At 45.8% G+C, this 19892-nt stretch overlaps 1 protein-coding gene across 1 annotated transcript; it reads right to left on the bottom strand.

Moving 5' to 3' along the window:
* Positions 1–14961: 14961 nt before the first annotated feature.
* FAM181B (family with sequence similarity 181 member B) lies at positions 14962–16818 on the bottom strand. Its single transcript, XM_010362878.2, has one exon. The coding sequence runs from the start codon at positions 16678–16680 to the stop codon at positions 15400–15402; it is 1281 nt and encodes a 426-aa protein (XP_010361180.2). The 5' UTR covers positions 16681–16818; the 3' UTR covers positions 14962–15399.
* Positions 16819–19892: the final 3074 nt, after the last annotated feature.

Here is a 19892-nt window from a genome sequence, read left to right as displayed (position 1 = left end):
CCTTGTTTCTCCCCTCTGCTCACATTTTCCCTGAACTAGGCACCCCGAACAGACTCCCTTACAGTACAACCTCTGACCTTGCATTGTGTTTTCACAGCTGCACAGTGGGCATAGTATTCTTCCTGGAAATCATTCTTATACCAGAACAGCTAGCAATAACTCTACATGAAAGAGACAGAAAACCACGACAATGCAACAACTACACTCAGACTAATTGTATCCCCACTCAACTTCCCTTAGCTGGGTCCCCAAAATGTCCATGCTTCCCCAACACCATCCAACACAAAGTAAAATGTGATGGAGGGGAAGTTGACAAGGAAAGAGGCAGTACTCCTAACCAATTGCATGCAGTTGAAAATATCTTACTTTTGCAAATTTCACAAAACATAACCATAAGAACACATTGCCAGGGGACTCCCCTCCCTCCTCCCCCCGCCCCCCGCCACTTCCTCACATCCACACCTTGGACCTTGGAAAGGGCCTACACAAATGAAGATCCCTGAAGCTAGAGCTTCATTGGCTTCATGGTAAATCTGTCTCTGATTTTCATTGTTCACTTGATTAACCACAACTATATTCGTTAAGGTAACCCTAACTGCTCTGACAAACTAACAAACACAAAGATGCATAATAACTCAAAGACACTTAGAGGTTTACTTCTTGCTATGGAAAGTCCAAAAGAGGAGTTCCTCATGGACAGGTAGCTCTCCTTCAAGTGGTGACTGAAGACCCAGATTCCTTGCATCTTGTGGTTCCATCTTCAACACATGAATTCCAAAACTGCTGTGCTCATCTGCATCACACCACAAAAGGAGAAATGGCTTGGAGATTTCTATGTAGAGAGTTCTAGGGACCAGACTCACAAGTGATGTGTATCACTTCCGCTCACATTCCATCACCTAAGACTCAGTCACAGGCAGGGTGTGGTAATCCCAGCACTTTGGGAGATGGAGGCGGGAGAATCACTTGAGGTCAGGAGTTCGAGACCAGCCTGGCCAATGCGGTGAAACCCTGTCTCTGCTAAAAATACGAATAATTAGCCAGGCATGGTGGCAGGTGCCTGTAATCCCAGCTACTCAGGAGGCTGCGGCAGGAGAATCGCTGGAAGCTGGGAGGCGGAGGTTGCAGTGAGCTGAGATTATGGCACCGCATGCCAGCCTGGGCGACAAGAGTGAGACTCTGTCTCAAAAAAAAAAAGTCTCAGTCACATGGACACAACTAGCTGCAAGCCAGGAGCTGAGAAAGGAAACCAAGGCTTTGTAGCAGCTCAAGTCTGTAGAGGTTCCCAGTTTTCCTCCAACATCACTCTGAAGTCCAGGGTTACAAGCAGGGACAGTGGACACTTACATCAATCCTTCTCTGTGGTTGCCAGGGCAGGCACAAATTTAGGAGAGGAAAAAATAAAATCCCTTTCCATTATCTCTATTCCAGTGAAGCTACTGGCAAAAGCCAGCGTCGTTTTTATGTGCGACCACTAGACGGCTCTTTAGGCCTTTGGATTCCCCAAGTTTTTGCTCTGAGGTGCTTTTCAGTCAAGCAGTTTGAAAGGATTTTCCAGTCATCTGAGCAGAGATATAAATGGCCCTATTCTTCCTAACCTCACCCAAAGAATGGACCTGGGCCTGCCTCCGCTTCGGGAAGATTAGCAACCAAGATAAAAGAGAAGTCAGTGCTGTTAAACAGAGCATGGGGAAGTCCATTGGAAGCAGAGACACTGAGCCCAGAAGGCTTGGCCAGATGAGCAGCTCTGCTCAGAATGCTCAGTGGAATGTAGCCTCACAGTACCTGTTTTCTCGTCTGTTAAATGGAGAATATACTGCTACTTTAATTTAATACGGGTGTCCTGCTTTTCCAAGTGCCTTTACAAACACCCTCTACTTTTGTCCCCATAACATCCCAGTGAGATCAGCATTAGGCATTATGGGTCCCACTTTGCAGATGGGGAACTAAGGGACTAAAATGTCAAATAACTTGCCCAGTAAGGTCATGAGGCAAGTTATCCTTTTCATCGTTTCATGCTTTGCATTTTATAAAACACTGTCAATGCTTTGGCTTCCTCATTCCTCACTACAGCATATGAAAGCAAGACAAGTATTGCCATCACTATCTTCATTCTATAGAGGGGAAAAAAAGCTAAAATCTAGTGAGGTTGGAGCAATCTGTTCATCTTGGCAGCATTCATGCTATAACTCTCCTTTCCAGATTTCTCCGTTAAAATTAGTTTTTCAGTCAACACCAGTTACTTTTCTGGAACAAAAGGGCCAATTCTCTCCACTTACGGTCACATACAAAGTATAAATATTTAAATTCTTTTTAAATTTAGAAAAGTCTTCTTTTCTCTCTTTTATAGTTTCTTTAAACATAAAACCATAATTTTAGCCAATGTCAAGATCAGCTCTGCCTTTTGCATGCTTTCGTTGTACATTTTGTCAACTATGTGAATAAAGAGAATAGAAACATAAAGGCATTGACAGAGACTGAGGGGTAAGCAGGTAAGAGAATGTGTGGCCAGTCCTTGGCACCTCTGCGAGAAGCATCTGGACAGAGCAGTGGCTTCCAACTGCGCTCACCCCAGGCCCAGCTGCATCGGTCACATCTGTGAGCCTGGGGCAGTACTGAGCTGTTTTTCAAGCCCTTCTCTTGCCCCAGGAGATTCAGATGCACAGGCAGGACTGAGGACAATTCTGTTCTCCAAAATAAGATGCAGCACTAGAAGTCCATGGTTTGCTCTTCTGTTTGAAACCTGCCTCTTGGCATAAGGAAGATGAAAATCTCACTCAGAGGAAATATCAAAGTGACTTAAAAGTCAGCTACAAGTATTACACACAGAGTCAAATACAGCTAAATAAATAACAGGACTTGGATCTGCCTCAGACTCCAGACGAAACGGAAATAAATTCATAGCTAAAGGGGAGATTTTATTCCCCAACCATTGGATTTTCAGATCCTACTGACATTTACTAAGGCCTTGCACTGGCAAATGCTATGCTGGAGGCTGTTTGTACTTCAGTTCATCTTCACAACCACAATGTGGAAACATCACGTGTCCCCATTCTAGAGATGAGAACGAACACTCATACTCAGAAATGATGATGTGACTGTCCTATATAGCACTAGTGAGCATCAGCATTGATTACATCCAGGTCTTAGAAATAACAGTATCTACCAGTACCTGGGAGCCTGCTATATGCCTGGCTCTCAGCAGTAGCTACCTACCTGATTTCTAATTCTCACACCAACCCTGAAAAGCAGGGAATATTGTTATTCTCACTTTCCAGATGAGAAAACTGATGCTTGGAAAGATATAGTAAGTCTACCAAATGGCATCAGTAAGAGAAGGCAGAAGTGAAATTTAAACCGGTTCCGTCTGGGCCAGTGACCTCTGCAGTGTGCCAGTTCCAGGTCCAAGGTGGCTGTTGCAGCTGCTGCTGTTGTGTTGTTGTTTCACTACCTTTTACTGTCATTCAACTTACTCTCAGCAGTTGGTGTGTAACCTGTAGGAACAGGTAGGAACAAAAGTAAGGTCCTCCCAGCTGAACGGTGGCCCTGTTCAGGAAAAGGATAATAAAGTCATGCTGCAGTGCTTCCTGTTTCCTCATGCCATAGTGTGGACAAGAATGGCTTTTCTTACGATGTTCTGCAGCAACCCATGACCCAGACCTGTGCCAATGTGATTCAGATTCCATCCAAGTTCTGGGCTACTGTTCAAATATGTCCTGAGTTCCTCTGGGCCACTTTATCCCCTGCCATGCATTGAAATCCTGTTGCTATGGGCACAATTGATTAAGAGATCGGATTCTGAGCAGCACTCTGTACCCAGATCTTGGGGGCCCTGGCACTCACATAGCACAAAGCTGACCACCCACCACTGGGCCCTCGGAGGGAGGCCCGATCCCCTCCAGGAGAAGAACCAGACACTCCAAACATGCTGGGAAGATGCACCATTCCTGCCAGGCTGCTGCGAGTCCTTTGTGTGGGGTATTGTTTTGTCTTCTGGGGTAAAGGCTCACTCTGCCATTGCTCCTTTACAAACCAGCTCATCTGAAGGGGCCAGTTAGTCACGGATTCCGGGTCATTGTGGAGGGGGAGGATGTTTTCAATGCCAGTGGTTCCAGCACCTTTTAAATCCTGAGATGAAAATCCCTGGGCACCCAGAGCTCTTCCTCATTGGATGCAAAAGAGGGACCAGGAAGTTCAAAGCTCTTTTTCAGCTCTCTACTGAGGCTTCTTATAAGTACCACTGAAAGAGGGTCTTTGTATAATGATGGAGGCTTTACATATGACACCTAACACAGCCACAACCCTGTGCCATATCATTATTGCCATCTCACAGGAGAGGAAGTTAAAGCTCTGGTTCAGTAATTTGCCCAAAGGCATACAGCTAAAAGGGAAAAGCAACAGTTAACAGTAAGCTCTGTCTGACGCCAATGATGCCAAAGATACCCCCAACCTTCAAACCTCTTTTCCAATGTTGCCAGGACCCACCAACAGCAGCCACTACTAGACAGTAGGGAGCTCTCGTTTAGTAAGAAAATTTACCAGCTAGAATCATATAGGCAGGAAAAGGAAGTAAACTGTGAACACTGACAGGGCCTCCCTTAGAGTCAAGGAGCCCCATGGTCAAGGGAAAAGATTTAAAAGAAAAAAACTGATGACCCAAGTATATCGCAGACAAAGAAGAGAAGTGCTGAAGGTGTTGGGTCCCAGAGGCACAGGTGCCAAAACCAGCCCTGACCCAGTGCTCCCAGGGCCTAGCCTCAAAGGAGGAGATCATCTTCCCACAATGCACATGGGGCCTCTGCAGCAAATGGGAGCTGCTGGCACCACCAAGTCTGTTCTGGGTAACCACCAGTTTTCAGTGGTTACTCTCAGGGCCACCACCAGCTTTATAGTGTCTTTGTGCAAATTTGTTTTCAGAAAGCCCTCCCCTTCCTTGGATGCACAGCTTGGCAACACTAGAGCAAGCATGAGCTGGACTTTAGTTTCCACTCATTTCCTCGGCCATGCATGCTTGCACAGTGATGATCTGTACAATCCTCTGGTGCATGACAAACAATGATAGTACCAGATTTATCAGACACCAGTCGTAGACTCACTTGAATAACAAAGCCAGCCTGGATCCCCTGTTCGGACTTATCTTTTGGACTGGATAAACCTCCAGGGTTATGGCACACATTGAGGAGAGGGGAAGACTGTAGGGAGAGATACTAAGGCTGTATACAAAAAAGGCAGGTAGGTGCGTGAGCAGTTATGTGAACATAAAAGAAACCTAGTCATAGCTGCCCCCAAATTGTTGAGTTGTTTGCACAAGTTATACTACCTCTCCTGTTCCAAGTCCCTGCTCACTGCATGCTCTTCTCATTTGCATGCCATCTGTTTAGGTAGATCCTAGGGTCTTTCCTGGTCAGGAGTGAACTGATTATGTTTCTCACCGTATATTAGCAAGAGGACTTACAGTTTATAAACTGTAATCTCTTCTGAATTTGGACAGTGTGAGTCAATCCTCAAGCATTGGATCTGTTTTATGGCACTGGCTAAATAAATGCCAGATGGAAAACGGGTTTTAATCTAGGCATATGGTAGTACATAGAACTGAATTTATGCTCTGAAGGCAAGAGTGCCCTGTTGAATTAACAATGTCTGGCATGACTACAGGAGTAAGGAGTAGTTCCTGCCATACATTTGCCAACCCTGGACCACATCAAATTTCTGCAAATGCCTGTTAGTCCTTTCCCCATAGCACATATGCCCACTCTCTTGTACTTTTATCACACACCATGTCCATTTCCTTGCCCATCTTTCCAATCATGATATCCCTAGCACTTAGCACCATACCTGCCCTAAGTGGGTGGCTTAATAAAAAAGTGTGAAATGAAAGAAAGACAGCATCACTCATTGGAGCATCTCACAGAGTTATGAGCTTCTCCTTGTTCCCCTACGACCTAATTTATGCCCTGAGTCCAGCACCTATCACACAGTGCTATAATTATATGTTGGTTGTCTCTCTGTCCCACAAAGTTAGGTACCAAAGTTAGGACCTGTATTATGTTCATTTCTGCATCTTCACACCTTATGCATGATGAGCACAAAAGAGAAGCTCTATAAAGTTATTTGAATAAACAATTAAATTAATGTTTTATAAATGAATCCCCTCACCCAGGCAGTTTCCCTCACCAGAAATGCCTCCTCTGTCCAAGTTGTTCACCAAATTCTATGCATTCTTCCAGTCCCTGCTTCCACCAGAGAATGCACTCTGACTTCGCATGCCATAACCCAGCAGCCTTGGCCACACAAGCGTGATGGAAATGGCATGTGGGCGCATAGATTATTTAGTTTTGTTGAGAGGTCTTTCCATTAAGATAGGCTGACATTTCTTTATTACTATTTCCTACCTTGAGAAAAATAATGTTAGTTTTATACTGTTGCCAAACAAATAGAACCATGACTCATGTAGCTAATTTTGTGTGTTTTTAACAATGCCAGCAATTTCTGACTTTAAAAAATACTCCTTCTGAGAAATGAAAGATGGGGTCTTTTGTGAGGCGGATGTTATAAAGAAACCCAAACAAGACTAAAGATATGACTAAGGCTGGGAGCCTAAAAAGCTAATTAGTCACGAGGTCCTAGAGGCAAGTTGGGCCTATTTTAAGCTGGACTGGAACATGCATTTGCAAAGGGGAGGGGCAGGGGAGGCACTCAGAGTTGTTAGACCCCATGAAAGGGAGTCACATGAGAGGCAGTTCCAAGGCATGTTTGATTCCCTTGCAGCAGTATCCTGAGTTCACAGTGAATTTGGCAGCAAGAAAGGACAGGATCTTGCCAATAGCAAAGACAACTGTCCATTCATGTGACAAATATTTTAGTTCCTGCATGTCAGACACGAGTAGTCCCTGGGGGTACAATAGTAAACAGGGGGCACACAGTGCCTGCAACTCACAAGTTTGAACCCTAGGGAAGAGGAAGGGTTCCAGGCCCCAGCTAAGTGAGCCCGGCATCCCAGGAGAGCCCCAGACTCAGGTGAACCTACCGGAAACCAAGGCAGTAGCCATGTCATACACAGCTCACATAAAGGGTGAAGGGGAAAACTGCACCATCTCGAGGACACAGTTGCTTGCCAGCTTTTCCCCGACCACTGCTGGATACCAAGGTGGCCTTTAGACCCACCTCTTAATGAGGAACAGATTCCCCAAGCACTGTTAGGACAGGCTCTTACTGGCCAGGTGCTATTTGCAGCTGAGTGGAGTTGGACGTGATAAGGTTCGACAGTAGCCTCAGAGAGCTTAACAAGTAGCTAGAGTCAAACTGCCAGATGTGCCTCATTATTACCTAAGCCTGGGCAGGAATGGAATTGCTCATTTGGCTCTCCAGCATTCTTGCTGCCAAGAGTCCACCCCTCAAATTGCAGGCAGCTTTTGCAGGTTTTGTTACATCTGTACAGAGCCCCTTTCCCAGTATTCTCTAAAATAAAATAAATGTGGTTAAGGTTACATAGGTCCTTTTTAAGCACAAGAAGCCTTGTGTGGCATAATAAATAGGATTAATTTGTATTTGTGTTGATCGTCACTATTTGTTGTATTTTTAATTGGGTAGGACTGCTGTAAGAATACAAAAACTGAGTGGCTTAAAATAATATAAATTTGCTGTCTCACAGGTCTAGAGACGGGAAGTCCAAACTCCAGGTGTCAGCAGGACCAACAGTTCTCTGAGAGCTCTAGAGGCAATTCCTTCCTTGGCTTTTCCAGCTTCAGGTGGTCGCCAGCAATCCTGGCCATACCTTGGCTTGTAGATGCATTGCCCCAGTCACATGGCTGTCTTCTCCCTGTGTGTTTTCACGCTGTCTTCCCTTTGTCTATGTGTCTAAATTGTCCCTGTTTATAAGGATGCCAATCATATTGGATTATCGCCCATCCTAGTGACTTCATTTTAACTTGATTACCTCTGTAAAGACCCCATTTCCAAATAAGGTCATATTGTGAGATACTGGGAGTTAAGACCTCATCTATCTTTTGAGGGGGTCCACAATTCAACCCACAACATTTATTAGAGGTAATAAATGGATCTTGAGCCCTGTGCCAGGAATGTAGCCACATATTCATTCATTCATTCTATCTCTCACTGTCATCACATTCTATGGAAAAATAAATATGATTTTTTTCAACTTAAAATGTTTCTAGGATCATCACCTTTTGAAAGTGGAAAGAAAGATGCCCATGCCATTCATTTAGCAATTAAACTCTCTAGACTCTCTAGTATTTTGTGACATCTCTTGGATTATTTTCTTACAGTTTCTTTCTTTTTTTTTTTTTTTTTTTCTTTTTTGAGACAGAGTCTCACTCTGTCACACATGCTGGAGTACAGTGGAATTCACTGCAACCTCTGCCTCCCAGGTTCAAGTGATTCTCATGTCTCAGCCTCCCAAGTAGCTGGAATTACAGGCACGTGCCACCACGCCCAGATAATTTTTGTATTTTTAGTAGAGATGGGGTTTCGCCATGTTGGCCAGGCTGGTCTCAAACTCCTCATCTCAAGTGATCCACCCGTGTCGGCCTCCCAAAGTGCTTTATATTGTTTCTTTACTCCCATATTGACACTGCACATTTCATATATCTGTATCTTAACTGCCCAACTCAATTTTAGACTCACTGAGGGAAGGGCTTCTAGTGGTTCCTCTCACAGAGGAACATTCTGATCACACTTTATGGACAGAACAAATGATCAAAGTGCTTTCCATAACATGTGCTGCTTCAAGAAAAATAACTCTGCCCTTTGGCTTGATAAAAATACTGGTATGGTTATTTTTGTCATATACATAATTCCTGCTGCAATTAAGGTTCCCACACAAAAAGGGGTCTCTTTGTATAATAGGTCCTTAAAAAATGGGAGCATATGATTATATGACCATTTGACATTTGGGGTGAAGCTCAAGTGACAACGTGATTGGAAAGTCCCTTATTTAATTCTAAAGTTCCGTAAAATTAATCCAGTCATCGTGGGTTACACATTACTATTGCCAGATTCCAAAAAGTGATAAGAAAGCAGAGGCAAGTACCTGCCTCCGGTATAGGAGGCAGAGGACTAACAAATGACTACTATAACAGTGTGATTAACTGCTATCAGAGCCTGGGGTCTTTTAGAATGATAGAAGATTCCAAAGTAAAGGTGCTTAATTGATTCAGGGAGCTTAAAAAAGCAGGGGACACTTGGGCTAAGAATGAGAGGCTCAGTAAAAATTAGCAAGCAGAGAAAGTCAAGGAGTCCATTCCAGGCATAAGTAGAACAGGAGTGAATTTATGAAGGTAGCATGGGTATTGAGCATTAAAGCACCTACAATTAGTACAAAATTTCTGAAACACAGGTACTATTAGGAGAGTGGTGCATGAGAAAAAAGAGGCTGGCAAAAGCCACATTTCTAAGCAAAGACTTTACCTAGTCGTAACAGGGAGTCATTGAAGGATTTTAACCAAAAAGTGAAGACACCAGAATTGCTTTTTAGAAATATTACCTCAGTGAGCAATGGGAAGGACGGTTGAGAGGATTGTGAGCCTAGAGACAGGAGGTCATTAGGCAATCATGGTACTTGATTAGGTGAGGGGTGATGAAGGCCCAAACTAAGCAAGTGGCATTGTAAAGGAGTAGAGGAGACAGATGAGAGTTGCTTAGAACAGTGTCTTTCAAACTGCAGACCCAACCTATCAGTAAGCCATGAAATCAATTTAACGAATAATAGTCAGGTTTTATTAAGAAATAGAACAGAAACTATCAGTGTAACATATAGCTTCTTAGAAAGAATCTGGGCTCTGTAAAAAATTTTCAATTATATATCAAAACATAATTGAATATTAATATAGATTATAATTCAATATGGGGATGTTTGTCTGAATATTGATTTATATAAATATGGTTATTAATATACTGACACATAATGTCCAGTGAAGTTTTTCTGAAGGTCATGGATAAAAGTATTGAAAACACACTGGCATAGAAGGTAATATGAAATAGGTCTTGGTAGCTATTTGAACAGGATGGGACAGGCTAAAAGAGTATGGTGAGGTTGACTGTGGCTAATCAGTCTGTGTATGTGTTCGATTTTGAGCACAAAGTTTGAGGAGTGTATGAGCCCCCAAGAGACTCTGTCTAGGAAATAGGCAAGTAATGAGTCTGGGACAGAAGAAAGAAGCCAAGGTTGCAGGTATAGATTTGAGGGTCATCGAAACATTAAGAATAACTAATGCCTTGGGGAAAGACACTAACACCCAGAAGGAATGTATGGAGGGCAAAGAATACAGGACAGAAGTGAGGGAACCCTGGGTCACACCAGTGTATAAGGTTACACCAATGAGGAAGAAGGCATGGCCAGGAAGGTAGGAGGAAAACTAAAAGAAAATGAGATACCAAAAACCCGAAGAGGAGAGTTTTAGGAAGACAGAGCCCAACTGTTTAAATGTGGCGTAGAAGTAAACAACAAAACTGAAGGCTGAAGACCCCGTGTTTGGTAATTGAAGCTTCCATGAGAGAAATTCCTGGGAAACGGTAGGGCAGAGATGGCATTTGCGTAGAATTAAGGTAACATGGGTACTGAGCATTAAAGCACCTACAATTAGTACAAAATTTCTGGAACACAGGTACTATTAGGAGAGTGGCAAATGAGAAAAAAGAGGCTGGCAAAAGCCACATTTCTAAGCAAAGTCTTTACCCTAGACGTAACAGGGAGCCATTGAAGGATTTTAACCAAAGAAGTGAAAACACCAGAACTGCTTTTTAGAAATATTACCTCAGTGAGCAATGGGAAGGATGGTTCTGCATAACTAATTTCTTGTTATGTGCAACTTCAGTGCTAAAACTGGAACAGTCTCAAGCAAACTGCAATGGTTGGTCACCCTAAGACTCAAAATAGTTAAGGTTTACATAGCATGTGAGGTAGAAGCAAAAAGTGTAGCTTCTTTTTCAGAGAGTTGACTCTTCTGAGAAGATGACAGCGAAATACCTAGGGAGGGAAACAGGGCTGAGAGAGCTTTTGTTCTTTCTTTCAAAAATTACTCTAAAAGTTACTTCTAGCATGAGAGAAAAAAGTGGGGAGCAAGGATGACGCTGAAGATATGGCTAATAAGGGGAAGATGGAGCAACAGCTTGTCCTCATGAGGCAGGAGGGGCAGGATCCTGAGCCATGAGGGCAAGAGAAGGTCCTGCTTGCTGGAGAGAGACATTGTGTGGAAAAGTGGGGTGGGAAATGGAGGGGTGTCACAACACATGGTCTCCATCCTGTCAGGACCTGGGAGTGAGAGAAAGGATAGGGTGGAGGCTTGAATGGAGATAGGCAAAGGTTTGGGACATGAGAAGGATACAGGAAGACACTAAAACACATTCCAGGTACCAAGGAACACCCAGCTGAGATGGAGGATCATGACTATGAGGCATGCAAGTATAATTATTATTACCAGGTTAGGATACCCAGCCTGTCCAAAGCCATGCAACTACATGCATATTACAGCATATTTCTAGTCTTGAAAAATACCTACCATTGCACTTAAAAAGAACTCTTGGCCAGGCATGGTGGCTCACACCTGCAATCCCAGCACTTTGGGAGGCTGAGGCGGGCAGATCACTTGAGGTCAGGAGTTCAAGACCAGCCAGGACAACATGGTGAAACCCCGTCTCTACTAAAAATACAAAACTTCGCCGAGTGTGGCAGTGGGTGCCTGTAATCCCAGCTACTCAGGAGGCTGAGGCAGGAGAATTGCTTGAACCTGGGAGGTGGAGGTTGCAGTGATCTAAGATCACGCCACTGCACTCCAGCCTGGGTGACAGAGTGAGACACCGCCTAAAAAAAAAAGAATCCTCTATGGTCAGGGATGTGGCTAAGTAAGAGATTAAAAAAAAATTATAACAGACTTCAGCAGAAATTGATATAACAGAGGAAACAGTAAGTTCAGTCCTTGGCAAAACGATTACTAAGGGGCACTACTTACTATACTACAGTAAGTGGCATGTCACACACATATGTGCCCAGACTGGAAGGCAAGTGGGGAGGAATAGGGCTACATAGGGGCCTGAGTAACAGGATGGATTGGAACCTTGACATAATGCCAAGCCTTGGCTGTCTGCTACTAGGTACTGCCCACTTCCTCTTAGAGGATATTTATGTGTACCCTATGCCAAATCACAATAATACTTTGTGATAGACTGTTATCCAGTTTTTCCAATGGGTAAACCATGCTTCAAATTTGGTTAAGTTACTGGTTCACCGCTGGTAAATCAGCAGAGATGAGATGCACTTAAGTTGATTTAGCCCCTCCCCTTGGCCTTTCTTATTTGTCACCTGTAACAATGAAGATAATGACAACAAAGCACAGGCCTCTGTAGGAATCAAAGGAAATCATGTATACGAAACTGCCAGGCACCCCACAGACACTTTATATATACATTTCTCTAGCATAGTGGTTCTCAACTGGCAGAAATTTTGCCTCCCAGGGAGACACGAGGTGATGGGGATATTTTTCTATTGTCACAACTAAGGCAGTGCTACTGGCTTCAAGTGGGTAGAGGCCAGAGATGCTGCTACACATTCTATAATGCACAGGATAGCTCCCACAGCAAAGAATTATGACACCCAAAATGTCAACAGTGCTGAGGCTGAAAAAATCTGCTACTAGCATAATACAGGGAACTGGGAACCACACACATGTACAAAGCACAGCAGAGCCTGGCAAGAAACAGGCAGGTCTTGGGATTAGGACACTTGTATGTCTGGATCTTGGATCCACTACTTGCTGTTGACAAGTTATTTATCTTACCTGAGCCTCAGTTTTCAAATAGGGATAATAACAGTACTGTGTTAGTCTGTTCTCACACTGCTATAATGATACTACCTGAGACTGGGTAATTTATAAATGAAAGAGGTTCAAGTGACTCACAGTTCCACATGGCTGGGGAGGCCTCAGGAAACTTACAATCATGGCAGAAAGTGAAGCAGCAGCAAGGCATGTCTTACATGGTGGCAGGAAAGAGAGATAGCAAGGAAGTGCCACACTTTATAACCGTCAGATCTCATGAGAACTCCCTCACTGTGTTCTTGTTCATGAGAACAAGAACAGCATGGGGAAACCGCCCCCATGATCCAATCACCTCCCACCAGGACCTCCCTCGACATGTGGGGATTAGAATTAGAGATGATATTTGGGTAGGGACACAGAGCCAAACCATATCAAGCACCTACCTCATGGCAATATTAAGAGGCTCAGTGAGTTAGTGCTTAGCTTAAATGCCTGGGATGCCAAAACACACAATGTTGATATTATTATTAAGGAAAGGTAGAGCAAGCAAAACAGTAGGGGAGAGATGACTTATTTTACTACACTAGGTAAGAAAGGAGAGGAAAATTAAGAAAGAAACATTACAATGACACTATAGTCTTAGTAACAGCCACAGGGTTATTAATGTTTTCCTACCGTGCAAGTGTATCCTGGATTGTATTCACAATAGTTTAGATAAATTAAATCGTTATTAAGTAATATTCTGTTAGCACAATGGAATTAATCACCTTTCACCACTTTGGAAGAGATTCAATAGACATTAGCTTTCTGGAGTTGCAAAAGTTCTTATCATCATTAACAGTACTCCTTGCTCTATTTCCTGTGGTGCTTTCTTAAGAAAGGCTTTATTCAGAAGAAAGTGACTTAGTGATAGCATTTAAAGTTGCATCTACCATTGGTTAATACTCATTTTTTTCCAGAAATTCTTTTCTGAAAATATCACAAGACTTTTGATGTGTGCAACCATGAATCTGGATTTTTACATCTATTGCAGTAACACTCGGTTTTCGACTAACTCACATCCAGGTATTCCTGCAATCAATCCTGGGTGCCTTGAAGCCAAACAGCTCTCCTTTGCAGCATCATCAGTAGGCAGCCTTTCGCTCAGATTTTCTGGGCGTTGCTCTCTTCATGCCTTTCTCTCGGCAGGTCTACAGCACCAAGGGTTCCTCTTTTCCCTCCAGCTGCTCACTTCCGACCAGTCTTTCCTCCCCGCCCCTTAACCATCCTGATGGTGCCATATTCATGACTGGTAAAAATATTTCTTTTTCCCCAAAGCTCCCTCAGACAACAGATCATACTCCTCCCTGCAGAGTCCCTTCAGATTCCATTCATCAAACCTGCTATTCAGGGAATAGAGACTCCTTTGGAAACTTCACATCCTTCTCTATGCCCTTCCGTGGGGACGGTGTGGGTATAAGGACTGAGGACACACAGCGAGGCAGAAACCAACAGAGGTGGAGGGGGAGCTGTGGAAGGAGAGAAGGAGGGACGGTAAAGAGGGTGTACAGCTTGTAAGGGAAAGGGCAATCACCAGGCAAGTAGATAGGCCAAAAAAAAAAAAAAAAACCAGCATGGGACTCACAACTCTGTTTCCCGGTGTAGAAACCATTTGTGTATACACAGCAGAACCAATCAAGCCACAGCCTCAAGACACTTTATTTCCCCCTGAGCTACCCAACCAGCTGTGGAGTGGAAGAACATTACCGTCCTCACCCTCTCAGATCAGGAAACTGATACAAAGAGGTTACAATTTGCCCAATCTCTCCCTCCCAAAGTGGCTGGAAAATGGGGTAAAGACAGGAGAGAAATGGAACCCAGGTTTGCCAAATTTAAGTCTCCTACTAAAGAGATGTGCAATAAAAGCTGGCCGAAAGAAATAGAGCAATGAGAGGCCAGGCAAAGAAAGAAGGAAAGTAAGCACTGGGACTGATAAGGGTGGAAGGAGATGGAAGCAAGAAGCGGGCAGGAAAAAAAAAAAGAAACGTTAAAGTGTGACAGAAGAGAACCCTACCCAAGGACCAGCACAGGAGGTCAGCAGTGGACCACCGGCCTCCGTCCTCAGCCACAGGCTCACCTAACAAAGCTAAGCGACCAGACGAAAAACCGTCCTGTAAGAAAACACCCAAATCAGTAAGTCTCCGCTCCATTCTTTTCAATATATGCTTTAATTCAAAATGCACTCAAGGAGAGGGAAGGGAGGGACTAGGACACTGTTTAGAAGGGGCAATTACACTAAACACAGCGACCTTCGCTGAAAAATAGAAGGGACAGGTGGCTACAGAAGCCAGCTCTTGCCCCTTCTGCCGTCCCCACCCCATACCCCAAACCGTCTTGGTTTCTTGGCTCCTCTGGTCCCGTAAGAACCTACCAACGTGTTTGTTTTTGTTTTAACACGTGAGGTTGTGATTAAACAATCCCCAACTCCTCTTCATCTCTTTTTTCTGAAGTTGCTTTTATTAACTGAATTTTTAAAAATCCGGTTTCATCTCCACGTGCATTTTCCCATCGTTCTTTAGATTTAGGAGAAACGCATGGAGGCGCAGCGCTCTCCACAGCCGTCTCTAATGGAGGGAAGGGTGCCTCCAAGTCAGTCCCGGTGCGCCCCCTCCTCCCCCGGCGCCCCTTCCCAAACCCCGTCGGGTCTCCAAAGGCTGGAATAAGCGTTGCGGCTGTAGCCCGCGCTGTAATCATAGGACACCTGATGGGGCGGCGGCGGCGGGGGCAGGGCGCAGTCTGGAAAGAAAGGGGAGAAAGAGGCCAAATGGCCAGGCCCGTCCTCCCCACCGGGAGAGTCCGCAGCGGCGGGGTACAGCGGGCGCAATGGCTCGTTCAAGGTCAAGCCGCCGCGGGGGGCAGTCAGGGGGGGCTTTTTGGTCGGGGGGCAGCCCGGGACGCTCCAGGGCTCGGGGTACAGTAGGTTTCCCACCACTGCGGGCGCCGGGTCAAAGAGGCCGGACTCCAGCTCCGGGGGTCCCCGCAGTACTGAGGCTCCGGCGGGGAACACGTCGAGAGGCTCAGCGGCCAGCAAGACGGCCGCCTCGGTGCCGGCGCCGTAGTCGGGCCCTAGCAGCTCAAAGAACTCCACGGCCTCCGCGCCCTTCTCCAGGTCGCCCAAGCTCACGTCCGGCCCCGACGGGCCACACCCGCCGCCGCCTGCCCGGGACGGCTCAGTGAAGAAGGACGGAGGCAGATTGCGGGCCCGCAGTGGGACCTTCCTGGCCCCTGGGACCGCCGTGGCCCCCGCGGGGCCGACTGCGTCCCCTCCGGCGCCCCCAGTGCCCGCACCTCCTAGCCCGGCCACCGGTGCAACCACCGCACCCCCCGCCGGCTCGGCACCCCCGGGGACATGGCGTAGCGAGTCGAAGAGCGCGGCCAGACTTCGGCTTTGCAAGCTGGCGGCCGCCGCGGCCTGAGCCGCCTCCCGCCGGGGGACAGCCTTGCAGTGGGCCGGGGCCGCGACTGTCGGGGCGCTAGGGGCGGCCAGTGGCCGTTTGGCGGGCGTGTCAGCGGCGCTCGGGGAGGGCGGGCCGGGGGGCACGGCGCCCATGAGGCCGCTGCAGCGCTTGATCTGCTTCTGCAGGTACTTGCGGTGGTTCACCTTCCGCTTCGACTTGCCCGGCTTGTCCAGCGCCAGCTTGATGTTGCTGGACGCGGAGTCAATGAAGCTGAGTAGATCGCGGGTGGCCTCGCGCACGTCACCTCCTTCGGCTCCCGACAGCAGCGCGCCCGCCGGAGCCCCGGTCTCATCGTCCTCGAAACAGCAGCCCTTGTCCAGGGCTCCGAAGGCGCCCCCTAGCCCGTCCGGGGAGCCCCCGAAGCCGAAGGGCACGAAAGGGTGCGTGCTGAGGAGCGCCGCCTGCACCGCCATCGCCGCGGCTCCCGGGCTGTCCGCAGCGCTACCCGTGCGCCCCCGCCGGCTCCTGCCCGCCGCCCAGGCCCGGCTCCCGCCCCGGCGCGGCGCGCGCGGCGCAGCCTACCAGCTCTGGGCCTGGATCGCTGCGCGGCCTCCCAGGGGAGCTCATTAGGTCTTGTAAGCAAGGGGCGGAGGGAGGGAGCGCGCGGCGACCGCCCCGGTGGTGCAGGGGAGGGGCTTGCTTAGCCTGGCTTGGAGGGGCGGGGAGTCGCTTTAGTTTTCTGAGTTTTCTCAAGCTCAACGCCTTAACCCCTTCGTTTCCCTTTGCTCCGCGGCGTTTCTTTTGACTCCTCCAACCGCAAGGGGTTAGGAAGAGATGGCTGGTCCTCAAACTCCAGTTCATGCCCGTGAGGCCGCTGCAGGGCTTGATATGCTTCTGCAGTTACTTGCAGTGGTGCCTTTCCTGAGGCAAGAAGGCAGGAGTCTAGAGAGGTGGAGTTTCAGTCCAGCTGTATAACAACACCCACCAGCTTCTGGGCGCTTGCTTCTGCCAGGCGCTGTCCATCTATTATCTCATTTAATCCTTGAATAACAGCCCTGTGAATTACATGTTATCACCATTCAACAAATGTGGACACTGCGCCTCAGGGAGGTTCAGTGAGTTGGCCAAGGTCAGATCTAGCCCAGTCTGACTCCAAAGCCATTCCTAAGCCCTTGACAATGCTTGCGTCCTCTCTTGCCCTTGCCTTTCTCATCTATAAGATGGGGGAGGAAAATGAGTATTTCTTAAAGCTCTAGACCTGATCCTAAGGTTCTAACCTGAGTTTTCCCAGGATTCTCAAGCCCAGTGCTCTTTCTTTTTGACTGTTTGCCACTTGATTTTTACGAGTAACAATTGGCTAACAGTAAATTGAGGCCAGCAGTGGCCCATCTTTTCTTAATACATAGCAGGAGGCAATGGAGAAAGGAGTCAATCTGGCTAAGTCCCCTGTTGCTTGAGAACACCGTGTGTGTATAAAAATCTTAGCATGTTAGAACAAAAGACGGATTGGAACCTCTCCCCTACCTGTCATACCATTTAGGTTATCCTGGAATTTTCGTTGCATTTCGAGAATCATCTTGAAGTTCACTTAAAACTAATTTCACCTGGGCAATCCTCTTGGGATAGATAGAGAAAATCAGCAATAAGATCATTTTCATAAGAAATTCAGAAAAGGCTTGGGTTCTGGTCTTAGCCACCACTCAATAACCTCTTGACTTAGGTTGAAATCCTTGCTCTGCTGAGTTCATGGCTTTAGACAAACCAGCGTACTCTCTGTTTAGCTTACTCATATTAAAAGCAGGTAAAGTTGCCCTCCCTACAGGGCAACTGTGATGTTTAAATGATACGTTATTCCATAGCCTGGATGAGTATTCACCCTTACTTCTCTGAAACACAAAAAGGTGACTATATTCCCTTATGTGTCTTCTGGATCATAGGGTGTACATGAGCGTTAAGTGAGATCACAGATGCTTCTCGATTTATGATGGAGCAACATCCTGATAAACCCATCATAAGTTGAAAATATTGTAGGTTGAAATGCATGTAATACACTGATCAATCCTTTGTAAAGTTGGAAAATCATAAAGTTGAACCATCATAAGTTGGGGACTGTGTATATGAAAACACTGTGTGCGTGATAAAGTGTTCTCTAAATAAGTTACTCTAGTTTAGATGTGGAGCTTGTGTAGGAGAGAAATCGACCATCTCTTTCAAAACTCTTTTCATTAAGCCTCCTTTTGTAGATGTAGTGAAACCATTTTTGAACACCATGAGGGCACAGCCTTACCAAAGAAAAAAGGCCAGATGGGCCATCAGAGAAATGCAGATCAAAACCACAGTGAGATACCATCTCACATCAGTTAGAATGGCGATCATTAAAAAGTCAGGAAACAACGGGTGCTGGAGAGGATGTGGAGAAATAGGCACACTTTTACACTGTTGGTGGGACTGTAAACTAGTTCACCCGTTGTGGAAGACAGTTGTGGCGATTCCTCAAGGATCTAGAACTAGAAATACCATTTGACCCAGCCATCCCATTACTGGGTATATACCCAAAGGATTATAAATCATGCTGCTAGAAAGATACATGCACACATATGTTTATTGTGACACTATTCACAATAGCAAAGACTTGGAACCAAACCAAATGTCCATCAATGATAGACTGGATTAAGAAAATGTGGCACATATGCATCATGGAATACTATGCAGCCATAAAAAAAGGATGAGTTCACGTCCTTTGTAGGGACATGGATGAAGCTGGAAACCATCATTCTAAGCAAACTATCGCAAGGACAGAAAACCAATCACCGCATGTTCTCACTCATAGGTAGAATTGAACAATGAGAACACTTGGACACAGGGTGGGGAACATCAAACACCGGGGCCTGTCGTGGGGTGAGGAGGGGGAGGGATAGCATTAGGAGATATACCTAATGTAAATAAATGACCAGTTAATGGGTGCAGCACACCAACATGGCACATGTATACATATGTAACAAACCTGCATGTTGTGCACTTGTACCCTAGAACTTAAAGTACAATTTAAAAAAAAAAAGAAAAAAGGCCAGATGAACATTTTTCATTTAGAAGATGAAGTAGCCACTTCCCAAACCCACATAGCTGAGCCAAACTTTTTATTTTAAATTCGAGTTGGCTCAATTACCATGGACTTTTCATTTGAGTTACACACAACATTTTGTCCTCCATGACTGAACTGTCTGTTTTACTCTTGGTGGCATTCGCATTCAGAAAATTGTGCAGACCTGTCACTGATTTGTGCTTCTTACCCTCCAGATGTGGATATCAGCACTGCCCTTCCCCTTTCCAACAGGGCCATTCCATAGGCTTCTAGGTCTGGCAGCCAACAGCACTAACTGGTTTTTTGTTGTTGTTTTTTCACCTTGTGTCAACTGAGCAACCGTCTTACAAGTCCTTGGACACCAATTGCACAGTACTCTACATTTAATTGATATCTTAGTCTGAAAAAACTCTTAATCACCAGAGTTATCTAAATCCTAAAATCATATTCAAAATAAATGGAATATGAAAAGGTTCATATGTAAAGTCTTTCTTCATTTCCATTGGAGTTCTGCACATCAAAGTTGATTTGAAGTTAAATGAAGCCAGGGTCAAATTCTGGCCCTGCCTATTGCTATTGAACTTCTTAGACAAGTCAGTTCAT

This window comes from Rhinopithecus roxellana, chromosome 15 (genome assembly GCF_007565055.1).
Source record: "Rhinopithecus roxellana isolate Shanxi Qingling chromosome 15, ASM756505v1, whole genome shotgun sequence".
NCBI lineage: Eukaryota > Metazoa > Chordata > Mammalia > Primates > Cercopithecidae > Rhinopithecus > Rhinopithecus roxellana.
This window is presented reverse-complemented; position numbering and strand designations above follow the sequence as displayed.

Bases quoted from the DNA above. Each gene is read 5' to 3' on its own strand.
- FAM181B (XM_010362878.2), bottom strand. From the start codon at position 16,680: ATGGCGGTGCAGGCGGCGCTCCTCAGCACGCACCCTTTCGTGCCCTTC.